Raw genomic sequence first — 12,211 nt, 5'->3', positions numbered from 1 at the left:
CAACCAGAATTTATTCGGCTTTTGATTACCTACCTTACCTAACAGAAATCAAAAATCTATAAATCAGCAATACATAATTCAACAATACATAAATTTCTTAACTTTTCTTTTTATTTTAAACAGCCAAGATTACAATGTACGTAAATATTATAAACAATCGTTTTATCTCAATTTCATTCAAATAAGGCTCTTATTCTATGGATTTTATCAAATTCGAATATATCCATCACTTTAATCCTTCGAAAATTAATTATTGGTAAATTTTTGAAAATCATGGTACAAGCACTATAACAAATTTATTTTGCTGACTTTTAAAATATCGTATTATGTTATGTAAATTTACCATGAGATAAATTAAAAGAATAAGCTCTATTGGAAAAGTACAAAATTATCCAATTTACAAAATTAAAAATATTAGTAAATTTTAAATTTACTCAAAAATTTTTTGTATAAATTAAAATACTCTGCAACTCACAAAGCATTAGATTTTTACACTAGTTTAACATTTCATAACTAAATATGTTCAATTTTTACAAAATATTTTTTAAGTATTTAAAATTTATAAAACCGCCCTTTTTTCATTATGTGTGATATTCTTTATCTTAGAAAAAAATAATTAAAGTAATTGCACAAAAGCTGAAATACATGTACAATGATTTAAAATTTCTAACTATCAGTTGCAAAAGTATTTCCATCGTAATTATTATACATTTATTATATTGTTTTACTAGGCCTTGTTTCATTAATGTAATTTTTCTTTTCTTATATTATATAGTCAAGTAGATACAATTATTTTACACATTATTAAAAAAACTACACTATATAGCTGCTTCAATGGTAGTTCTACAAAAGTAAAATTTATATTAACAGATAACAAAAATATAAATGGCTGTAATGGATATTTACAATTATATACACTAACCAGTTATGCAGGAGTTTTCAGTAAACAGCACATTAAAAATTTTCAAAAATTATAAAGATGGCAGATATTGTTTAAATTATTACTACAACAAAATAATATAACCAGTATATAATTACAGACACTAACAATAAAGATAAATTGAGACCTGAATCCAAAACTGTAGTCTTTTTTACTGTCAAGTATTAAATATTGTTGGCAATTAATTCGAATATACACAATTTTTTGATATTTTTAAAAACTTTTTACTAAAACCTAAAAGAATTTGTTTTTTTTTCAAATAAACCTTAACAAAAATATTGATTCCTTAAAAATAATTTAAGGTAACATTTTTTTTATATTTTAAGTAGCTTTGAGTACATACTTCAAAAATCTAGTTTAAAATAAATTTTCTTAGACGGTAGGTAATCAACTAAAAAAAAGTATGAATAAAAAAAAAACAAAATTGTAAAAAAAGTAAAAAAACTACAAAGCTTAAACTTATTATTAAAATACGAAGAAAATTTAGAACTGCTAAAAAAGTCAATCAATTTTTTATCAATCACTAGATTTTAACCCTTAAGAACTTAAAATTTTCAAAAAATTTAACATAGCATAAAATTTTCAATAAATTTTTCAATAACTTTTTCAACAAAAAAAAACATTTATCTAAACTACACAAAAGTGCTACAGAATATTTAAATTTTCTTTAACATCTCGTTTTATTCGTAAGTCATGAGCAAGTCTTCTCCCTCTATTTTCATTCCATTTGTAATTTCTAGTTTTTTAATGACACCAGCTCTTGGAGCTTGGACAATCATTTCCATTTTCATTGCTGATAAAACAACTAACGGCTGACCTTTTTCAACATGATCACCTTCTTTAACTCGTATATCAATTATAGTGCCTGGCATTGGGGCTCCAACTTCACTTGCATTCCCTTTAGTTGCTTTTGGATGTATATGTAGCTCTTTCACTGCTTCTTTATCTCTGATTAGAACTGATCTTAGTTGCCCATTTAGTTCAAAAAATACTTCACGTTCACCGTTTGGTGTTAAATCTTCGGCCATTGCTAATGTTTTAAAACTTAGTGTTTTACCTTTTTCTATAGAAACTTCAAATTCTTCACCAACTTTAGGGCCTGTTAAGAATATTCTTGTATCTAATTTGTCAACTGGTCCAAACTCATCCCTGAAGTTCAAAAAATCATTAGTTACTTGTGGATACAAAGCTGCTGACATAACATCCCAATCTCGTACGATTTTGTGAGATTCTTTTAAGTCCTTTTTTATTTTATCAAAATCTAAATGTTGTAGTTTTTCACCAGGTCTTCCCTCAATACGTTCCATATCTTTTAATACACGTGATCTAAACGGTTCAGGGAAACCACCGTAAGGAGTGCCTATCGATCCTTGTAAAAATTCAACTACAGATTTTGGAAATGATAATTCTTCAGCTTTATCAACAACCTGTTTAGCATCCAATTTGTTTTGTACCATAAATTGAGCTAGATCACCGACAACTTTTGAGGAAGGTGTCACTTTAATTATATCACCAAGAATCAAGTTTGCTTCGCGATATGCTTTTTTAACATCTTCAAAGAAATCACCCAAACCCAACGAATAAGCTTGGAATTGTAAATTTGTATATTGTCCACCAGGAATTTCATTCAAATAAACATCAGCGTTTCCTGATTTCATTGTTGTTGTGCATTCAAATGGTGCATAAAGCGTACGAGTTTGCTCCCAATATGCGGAATATTCAGAAACATCACTTAAATTGATTTTCGTATCTAATGGTGACCCCTGAAGGGAAGCAACTAAACCACCCATACTTGGCTGTGATGTCATACCAGACATAGAATCAACTGCAACGTCCACAACATCAGCACCAGCTTCAGCACATGCTAACATAGCAGCAACACCAGCTCCTGATGTATCATGAGTATGAATATGAATCGGGATATCAGGATGTTTATCACGAATTGCGGTAATCAACATTCTTAAAAAAAATAAAATGAAATATACATACATATGTATAATTTCTTAATTGTATTGAAAACAGATGAGAAAGTATTACTTAGCAGCTCTTGGTTTTAATAAACCTGCCATATCTTTGATTGATAAAACATGAGTACCAGCTTTCACTAATTCATCAGCCAAATTTGTATAATATTTTAAATCGTATTTAGTTTTCGTTGGATCACTCACATCACCAGTATATGAAATAGCTGCTTCAACAACACCGCCAGCTTTACCAGCAGCTTCCATTCCTAAAATTAAGTTTGGCAAATAATTTAAGGAATCGAAAACCCTGAAGATATCCATTCCAGTTTGCACCTGAAAATAACAACTAATTAAAAAATCAATATAAACTTAAAAAATACAAATTTTTTCCAGAACTTAAAAAACTTACAGCCAGTTCACAAAATTTAAAAACTACATTATCTGGGTAATTTGTGTAGCCAACGGCGTTAGCACCTCTCAGTAACATTTGAAATGGTATGTTTGGGATTAAATTTCTCATCTCTTCTAAACGTTCCCACGGACATTCATGTAAGAAACGCAACGCAACATCAAATGTAGCACCACCCCAATTTTCTAACGCGTATAAATTGTTGAACTTATGGGCAACGTATGGGGAAATATTTAATAAATCAAAAGTACGAACTCTAGTAGCTAAAAGAGATTGATGGGCATCGCGGAATGTTGTATCCATAAGGAGCAAATTCGGTGTTTGGCGAACTTTTTTAGCAAATGCTTCCGGACCTTCACTCTTTAATATGTCACGCAATCCTTGCGGGGGTTTATTTACTGTTTCGATTTTGTTTAAATTAAAAAATCAATAAATAATAAATGATTTAAAATAGTAAGATTGCGTAGTAATATAAGTTTGAAATTTTTTTGAAATTACAGTATAGTTTAATTTGGACATCCACATTTAATAGAAATAAAAATTTATGTATATGTATGCAAAATACTTAACTAACTTACCACTATACTTATCTTACAATGTAAAGGTGTTAGTGTAATGAAATATGGGAAAGTTAATTACAAAATTATAGATAAAGTTAGAATTGTGTAAAATAAATCAAAACTTCCATTTAATATAAAAGAAATATACAATTGCTTCAAAATTTTAATTGTACGAGAAGTTCAATTGAAACAAAATTATCAGCAAAATTTAAAATTTTATATAAATGTGGAGCTAAATTTATAGCTGATATAATTGTGCATAACACTATTGAAAATTTAATATAAGTGTATAAATTCAATAATTTCATCTTCAGCAACATTAACTTTTAATTTTCTACCAATAACTTCATAAATAAATTCTGCTGAAATTCCGAAAGGTTCAGATACTTTAGCAATAATATCTTCCGTTTTAATAATATAGTTTTCTTTTAAAGGCTTCCTATAAACCAAAGATTTCCCCAATTTTTTTCGACACGGTAATTCACATGGCAATATTTCCTTACTAGAAACGTCTTTTAAACTCTGTCTAACTGAATTTTCATTCTCACATTTCAAAATTTTTATTATTTGTTCATCAGTTCTCATGATTTTTGTGTAACCTTGTTTCTCAAAATTCCGAATGCGTTCAACTAGCAATCTCATTTCTGTAGGATCTAGTGATACTGAATGATCTGAACCTTTTTGATTTTTATTTAATGTAAAATGTCTTTCAACAATTTTTGCTCCTAATAAAACAGCAATTTGAGATAATAAAATTCCTTTTTCATGCCCAGAGTAACCTATAACAACATTCGGAAATTTTTTTTTGAAAAGTTTTATCATTTTCAATGTCGAATCTTCTAAATTTGTCGGGTATGAAGAAACACAATGCAATAAAGCAAAATTTTTTTTACAATTATCGTTCATAATTTCTACAATTTTTTCAATTGTAATCATATTCTGCATTCCAGTTGAAATAATCAATGGGATATGGGTTTTAGCAGCGTCTTGTAATAGTTTGAAATTATTTGCATCGCCAGAACCAATTTTTATGAAAGATAATTGAAGATCAACCAATTGAGAAAGTGAAATCTAAAATCATTTTAAAAATACATATATTACAATAATTAGAAATTGTTTAAATTTAAAATTGACTTCATCCATGGCTGATGCAGAAAATATAAGACCTAATTGATTTGCAAAATTTCTTAGCTCTCCATATTGTTCTAAAGAAAATTCCAAAAACATTTTATGTTCTCCGTAAGTTTTTCCCCAAGAATTTTCGCCATTATAAGGACGTAATAACGCTTTACCAGTAAATTTTGTAGTGAGATGTGATTTTTGAAATTTAACGCAATTGCAGCCACATTCCTTAAAAAACAATTTTTTTAAAAAATACTTTAATCAAAACTTCAAGAGCTTGGAAAATATTCAATAACCTTTGCTGATAAAATCAATTTTTTAGCAACTTCAATAGAACCTTGATGATTTTGACCAATTTCAGCAATAATAAAAATTGGATTGTTTTCAGACCCAACAGAAATATTTTCAATTTTTAGAGCGCAATCATTTTTTTCCATCATTCCAATAAGAATGAAAAAAAGCAACTACTTTTGCGAGGTAAAATCGAGTACATATTACGATTCCACAAGTGAATGAACTTTTGTATTGTATTGAAATTTTAGTTGAATAATAATTATTCATTTGACTCCATTTCATTGCGACTTCATGTTAAATTGAGAGTAATAGAAAAGAAAATATGATATCAACAAATTAAAAAAGAAATAAGAATACAATCAAATTGACTAATATCCAATTAAATAAATTGCTCGAAATATTAAATTCAGTAAAGAAAGAAAAATTTATGATTGAAAGTAAAATTTATTTCACAAAATTACAAATATAAATAGTTAATATTTTAAATAAAGTTTGGTAATTCAAATGTTGTTTGATATAAAGCATAAAATTTTTTCTTGATTAAAACTTCAGTATTTCTAATATGATGGCGCATATTAAAATAAATAAATTGTATATTTCTAAAAATTAAATTGGAAAGTTAAAAAAAAAATTATAAAACAAAAAATGAGGGGCCATGTTTTTTTATTAACGTTTATTTTAAACAAACCCAAAAACATTAAGTTAAATTTTAATATCAAAAAAAATACTTTAAATTTTTTGATAAATAGTATAGTATGCTATTGTGTAAAACCGTCTAACCGAGTATTCATTCGATAATATTATAATGTAGACTTATTTATAAATTCACAACTTTTACTTAAAGATGCAAAGTTCCAACAATCCTATTTTACTATTTAGAAAATTTGAAAAAAAAAAACTTTAGTTCATTTTTTTCAAATTGTTGTTGACCTTGTCAACTCAGTGATACCGTACGAATCGCTATCCTATATGCGAATAAATATGTCAAAGCTGACTATTGGACAGACTATAACTTTAAGTTACCATGTTAATTTATACAAAATTTCAGTACTGTTCAATAATTCGGTACTATGCAATACTTTTGAATATTAGCTAAGATATGGTCAAACTAGTATTGAAGTTGTATGGCAGCTACCAGAAAGAGACAAGCAATTTCAACGAATTTTGTCTAACACATTGGCCCTACTAACATATTCACTTATGCTAAATTTCAATATCATAACTCTTATAGTTTCTAATATATTATAATCAAATAAATTTTAAAGTTGTATGGCAGCTACCAGAGGGAGCCAAGTAATTTCAACGACTTTTATCATACACATTAGCACTACTAATATATTCGTTTGTGTAAAATTTCAATACTACAGCTTTTATAGTTTCTGAGATATAGCCAAATAAATTTTGAAGTTGTATGGCAGCTACCCGAACCACTACCCCGATCATGTCAAATTTAAATAGAGTTCTGGCACTTACTACAATTAATCATTTGTGAAAATTTGGTGAACTTAACTCAATTAGTTTTTGAGTTATCGCTGGGACGGACAGACGGACGAAGGGACGGACGGGCAGACAGGCGGACAGACAAAGCTAAATCGACTCAGAATTCAACGCTGATCAAAAACATACACTTGAGTCTATATCGTCTTAGAGACCGTTATTTCTTAGCGTTACAAACGGTAAGGCAAATTTAGTATACCCTTCGAACATACGTTCGTACGGGTATAATGACAGAACACATTTAATTTATTAATCACGGTGATTTAAAAAAATCAAGAACTTTATTAAAAAGGGCTAGTTTTCGAAAATTTTATCTTTCTAAAAAAACCCAAATTTTAAGGGTTTCACCGAGCTATACGAAAAATGTATATAACGTAGTAAAGCTTGTGTAGCACTATCCTACTTTACTTAATTATTAATTATGACGAGAAAATTACTTATTTTACTTAATTATAGCGAGGAAATTTAGAACAAATATCATAGTATCAGTCTAAAACCAAAAAACTACTGCATTATTACTTAAAAATCTACTTTGAAATTTTGTTCACAGTTGAAAACATCACAGACATATTTTCCTAAGAATCATGCTAACTTTTCTAATATTAAATAATGACATTAAAACCTATACTCATTTTTAACATTCAGTTTCATTTTGGTATCGTTCAATGCATATTTTGTATTACTTAAATTTTCTGATAACTATAAACAATTCCCCATTACTAATCAAAATTGTAAATAACTATGATCCCTAAATTATATTGCCTTGGCTAAATTTGTAATTTAAAATTTTACAGTGACAATTTGCAACAAAAAGCTACATTATACCAACAGCTAATGTCTTTATATCTAACATTAGATATAAAGACATTACAACAGCTTCAAAATTATAGTAAAATAATAAAACATATAAAAAAAACATTTACCAGAAATGACAAGAAATGCAAATTACAGTTATAATAACAGCTTTTATGTTATTTTTGTTTACTCACTTGTTTCGCCTTTCTTCTCTCTTTCAATCGCTTCTTTTGACAAATCTTTAGATTACAGATTTTTTTTCATATGTGTGTGTTTTGTGTATTTTATGTATTTAATTTTATTAAATAAATTTAATAGTTTTTTTTAACAATTTAAAAAAAACGTAAATGGTTCCCAACAAAAGTTATAATTTAAAAAAGAAAAATAACATTTAATTAAATAAAAAAAAAATAAAATCTAAAATTAAAAAAAAATTAGTTAAAAAAGCAAATCAAAAAACGAAGTTGCGTGCAAATGATAGTTTTAAGTCAATGCGAAATTTGGTAACAATGAAATAAGTCTATTCTTGACTTCATACAAGTTTTATTTTGATACATTAAAGATATTTATTGGTTAAAGCAAATTAAATATTTATTTATTTTTAAAACAATTTATTTAATATGACGGAGCAAAGTTTATTTACTTTTAATTTCAATAAGAAATTTGATAACTAGAGAGTGATGATCACTCAACAAATATTTTTGTTACATTAAGTTAAGCAGAATTAAAAGACATTTAAATTTTAAAAAGTTTTTAATAAATGAATATTCTATGTATGTACATATACATAATATTGAAAATATAAAATAGTTAGGGCTTTTGAAAATTGGAGATTTTAAGAGACACTTAACTCGTTAAGTTTTTTTTCAGGGTCGTTAATTTACTTATTATATTACACTAAAGGAAACAAAAATTTGATTATGCTTAATAATTCAACACTTCGCGGACTTTTTTTTGTTAATTTTCTCTTTGGATTAGTTACAACAATTTTGTTAGAGGATTTTAATAAATATAAATATAAAAAAATGAGCAGGCTATTAAAGAGGCGCTTTGACTGAAATATCGACAATTTAAAAATAAAGCATAGTATAACTTTTTCTCACACCTTTTTCCGTGAACTTGTTCATTTTTTATATACATATTTGTTAAAAATTAAAATTTATAATTTTCTACATGAATTAAAGTTTGCTTTTTTCAATAATGTAACTCACCTAATGGAATTGTGGGTACATGTGGATGAATTTCAGCTGGTTTTAATTTTGTTGCCAATGGAGTCTGTGGACCATTCACTAACAAGGTACCAAGGTAATTTAATAATTTTTGTGCGCGATTTTGTGAAACTCTAAATTTAAATAATTGTGGATGTTCATCAATGAAATATGTATCTAAGACACCATGTAAAAATTTCTGATTTTCCAAAACATTCAATAAAAATGGAATATTCGTTTTAACGCCACGAATTCGAAATTCGCGCAAAGCACGAGTCATTTTGGCAGCTGAAGCTTGTAAATCTGATGCATGTGAAATAACCTTGACCAGCAAGGAGTCGTAATACGGTGATATAATAGCTCCAGCAAATGCGGATGCACTGTCCAAACGAATACCCATACCCTCACCAGAACGAAAAACTTCAATTCTACCACTGCTTGGTTGAAAATCATTAGCCGGATCTTCTGTTGTAACACGACATTGAATTGCATATCCTCGAGGTTTAATATTCTCTTGAGTATAACCAAGCTCTGGTAAGGTCATTCCTTCAGCAATACGTATTTGTGATTGAACTAAATCTATTCCTGTTATTTCTTCTGTTACTGTATGCTCAACTTGGAGCCTGAAAATATTCAATTAACTCACTTAATTTAATATATTTTAGGTGAAAAACCCAAAATTTACCTAGCGTTAACTTCAATAAAGTAAAAGTTTCCTTTTTCGTCACATAAGAACTCTACAGTACCAGCATTTTCATAGCCAACGTGTTTTGCTAATCGAACAGCTGCTTCGGTCATTTGGTCACGAATTTCTTTGGGTAACCGAGGGGCTGGTGCAATTTCAACAACTTTTTGATGACGTCTTTGTACTGAACAATCTCTTTCAAATAAATGCACAACATTTCCGGCTTTGTCACCCAACAGCTGTACCTCGATGTGACGTGGTCTCTCAACAAATTTTTCGATAAACATAGCTCCATTACCAAATGCAGCTTTTGCCTCAGAACTAGCACGCTCAAACATTTCACCTACTTCCTCCATTTTGCGAACAACTCTCATACCACGACCACCACCACCGTACGCAGCTTTGAATATAACTGGCAAACCATGTTTATTACAAAAGTCTATAGCCTCTTCCTTGGACGTAACTGGTCCATCTGTACCCGGAACTATTGGAACTTCAGCTTCAATTGCAGCTATTCTAGCTGCAACTTTATCACCCATCTGTTGCACAACTTTAGGTGTTGGCCCAATAAATCTTATTCCTGCATCAATAATAGCTTGTGCAAAATCAGCACGCTCTGATAAGAAACCATACCCAGGGTGAACTGCATCGACATTATTTTCTTTACATACACGAATAATTTCTGGTATATCTAAATAAGCTGCTACTGGTGGCAAGTCTTTTCCAACTAAGTACGCTTCATCAGCTTTTAAGCGATGCATATGCATTTTATCTTGCTCAGAATAAATTGCCACTGAGCGAATTCCTAATTCATTACAAGCACGAAACACGCGAATTGCAATTTCACCTCGATTTGCCACCAATACTGAACGGATTGGTTTATACTCAATCTAAAACGAAAAAACGAGTTTATTTCAAAATGTTTATATGATATTTTGACATTCAAATACCTCAGTTGAATATGCATTTTTATTTATTAACCATACACGAACAGCGGAACTTCGTTGACGTAGTAGCTTGATAGCTGAATGAGCACCGAATAATGACATCTCAAAGCAACAATCTCTGTAAAAGGAAAAAAAATAATTTTTGTCTGTAATATTGCAAAATAAATCTTATTATAATAAATCCATTCTTGTTATTATTCTAATCTTACTACAATAATTTAATCGAATCTGTGGAATTAAAAAAATATGTAAAATGAAAAATAATTTATAAAAGGAAATTCCTAGAATTTATAAACGCAATTTCAATTTTGACCCTTAAAATAAAACCTTATTAAGGAGCTTATCGAAAAGTATTAAAACTTTAACTAAACAATAAATTAATTTAGAAGTAATAAGTATTAGACAAATGGCATACAAAAAATTAGGCCAAATAATCAAAATATTTGGCCTAAATTTTGGCCTATTCGGTTAAATCCAAAAAAAAACTTTTATTCTAGACAAAACCAATAAAACTTTAATAAGTGCTAATTTGATATTAGTACTCGTATACTATAAACTATAAAGGGACACCCTAATAAAAAGAGAATACTAAAAAAAGGAAAACTGCAATATGTACTTCTGGTATTTTCGCAGTTACGAGTATTTATAATGTAAAATAACATTATAAATATTAAGTTTTTTCTTGAATATTATTTTCCTAAAAATATAAAAAATTAAACAGTTGTAACACAAATAAAAAAAATCTGATGTGGTCAGCACATAACCGACCGCATTGTGTATTGTCTAGTTCAGGGATGGGGAACCTTTTCTCTATATAAGGCCAAATTTTAGTCAATGCAAAATGAATCAGGCCGCAAAGTTTAAAAAAAGTCCAAAGGTTATAAATTTTTGCTTTGTGTAGGTTGATGAAAACAAAATTATGTCAGAATATAAAAAATAACATAAAACAGTTTATTTCATAAATAAAAATAGATAAATAAAAACAATAAATAAATTTTGAACTCAAACAAATGTGTGAAAGCATTTTTTTAAAATTATTGAAAAAGTTTACTAGCGTGGCATACAATTATTCTGAAAGAAGCCCGGACATAGGATTCAAATTTTAATATGGGTTTGTTTTCAAACAAATATGTATGTAAATTTTGAATTCAAACGTTGTTAGAAATTTCATGGCTTTGAATTTTCCAATTTTTAGTTTTCAAATTTGAAAGTTTATGTGCACGGTTTATTTTTCTAAATTTTTGATTTGTTTTCGAAAATTTGGCAGCAAAATTTTAATTTTTAAGAAATATAAGAAATAAATTTTTTTAAGGACAAAGGCCACTAAAAAACAGTTAAAAGGCCGCATGCGGCCTTAAGGCCGCAGGTTCCCCATGCCTGGTCTAGTTAAATGAAAGTGTTACAGAATATTATAAAAATGTCTGTTAAATACTTCTTTCCAATTTTTAGGACATTAGTAAGCTTATAGTTAACATACTTAGAAAAATGTAAATTTGGCTCTTAGTAGAGTTTCGCTTTGTGCTACTCGAATTCCCTGAAATGCTCGCCAGTTAGTTTGGGTAACAACCAGAACTCAAATATCAAATTTCAAGAAATTCCATCAATTTGTTCTGTGGATATGGTGAAAAATGTAAAATCGGCCCGCAAATCAGTTCTCGAGCCCTGATCTTTCCAAAAAAGTTATATGTTCATTGCTTTAATATGAGCAATTCATATATTAAATTTCAATGAAATCGGTTGATTATTTCTCTTTATATACACAAAAGTGTATGTTTGGCCCGTAGTAAACG

The 12,211-nt window shown here is 28.5% G+C and overlaps 2 protein-coding genes across 6 annotated transcripts in view; both read right to left on the bottom strand.

Moving 5' to 3' along the window:
- Positions 1 to 93: 93 nt before the first annotated feature.
- Positions 94 to 12,211, bottom strand: part of LOC129606514 (pyruvate carboxylase, mitochondrial-like) — a 44,970-nt gene continuing 32,852 nt past the window's right edge. For 4 of the 5 annotated variants that reach the window (XM_055516861.1, XM_055516862.1, XM_055516863.1 and 1 more), the window contains exons 2-8: positions 10,425 to 10,539; positions 9,475 to 10,364; positions 8,793 to 9,412; positions 7,776 to 7,820; positions 3,314 to 3,711; positions 2,978 to 3,237; positions 94 to 2,899 (exon numbers count right to left, since the gene is read on the bottom strand). In XM_055516861.1, the coding sequence (XP_055372836.1) occupies positions 1,621 to 2,899; positions 2,978 to 3,237; positions 3,314 to 3,711; positions 7,776 to 7,820; positions 8,793 to 9,412; positions 9,475 to 10,364; positions 10,425 to 10,523 (3,591 nt within the window). In that variant the 5' untranslated portion in view covers positions 10,524 to 10,539 and the 3' untranslated portion in view covers positions 94 to 1,620. The remainder of the gene's footprint in view (positions 2,900 to 2,977; positions 3,238 to 3,313; positions 3,712 to 7,775; positions 7,821 to 8,792; positions 9,413 to 9,474; positions 10,365 to 10,424; positions 10,540 to 12,211) is intronic. The other variant, XM_055516865.1, reaches the window with a different exon arrangement.
- LOC129606515 (sialic acid synthase) lies at positions 3,720 to 7,767 on the bottom strand. Its single transcript, XM_055516866.1, has 3 exons — positions 5,292 to 7,767; positions 5,008 to 5,223; positions 3,720 to 4,944 (listed from the first exon to the last, which is right to left on the bottom strand). The coding sequence occupies exons 1-3, from the start codon at positions 5,433 to 5,435 to the stop codon at positions 4,150 to 4,152; spliced, it is 1,155 nt and encodes a 384-aa protein (XP_055372841.1). The 5' UTR covers positions 5,436 to 7,767; the 3' UTR covers positions 3,720 to 4,149.

Source organism: Condylostylus longicornis, unplaced genomic scaffold, assembly GCF_029603195.1.
Source record: "Condylostylus longicornis isolate FDR11 unplaced genomic scaffold, ASM2960319v2 ptg000018l, whole genome shotgun sequence".
NCBI lineage: Eukaryota > Metazoa > Arthropoda > Insecta > Diptera > Dolichopodidae > Condylostylus > Condylostylus longicornis.
Note: the sequence above shows the minus strand (reverse complement) of the source record. Positions and strands in the feature narration are given on the sequence as shown.

Bases quoted from the DNA above. Each gene is read 5' to 3' on its own strand.
- LOC129606515 (XM_055516866.1), bottom strand. From the start codon at position 5,435: ATGATGGAAAAAAATGATTGCGCTCTAAAAATTGAAAATATTTCTGTT. The intron at 5,224-5,291 runs GTTATTGAATAT...TTGTTTTTTAAG, and splicing joins AATTGATTTTATCAGCAAAG to GAATGTGGCTGCAATTGCGT. The intron at 4,945-5,007 runs GTCAATTTTAAA...AAATGATTTTAG, and splicing joins CTGCATCAGCCATGGATGAA to ATTTCACTTTCTCAATTGGT.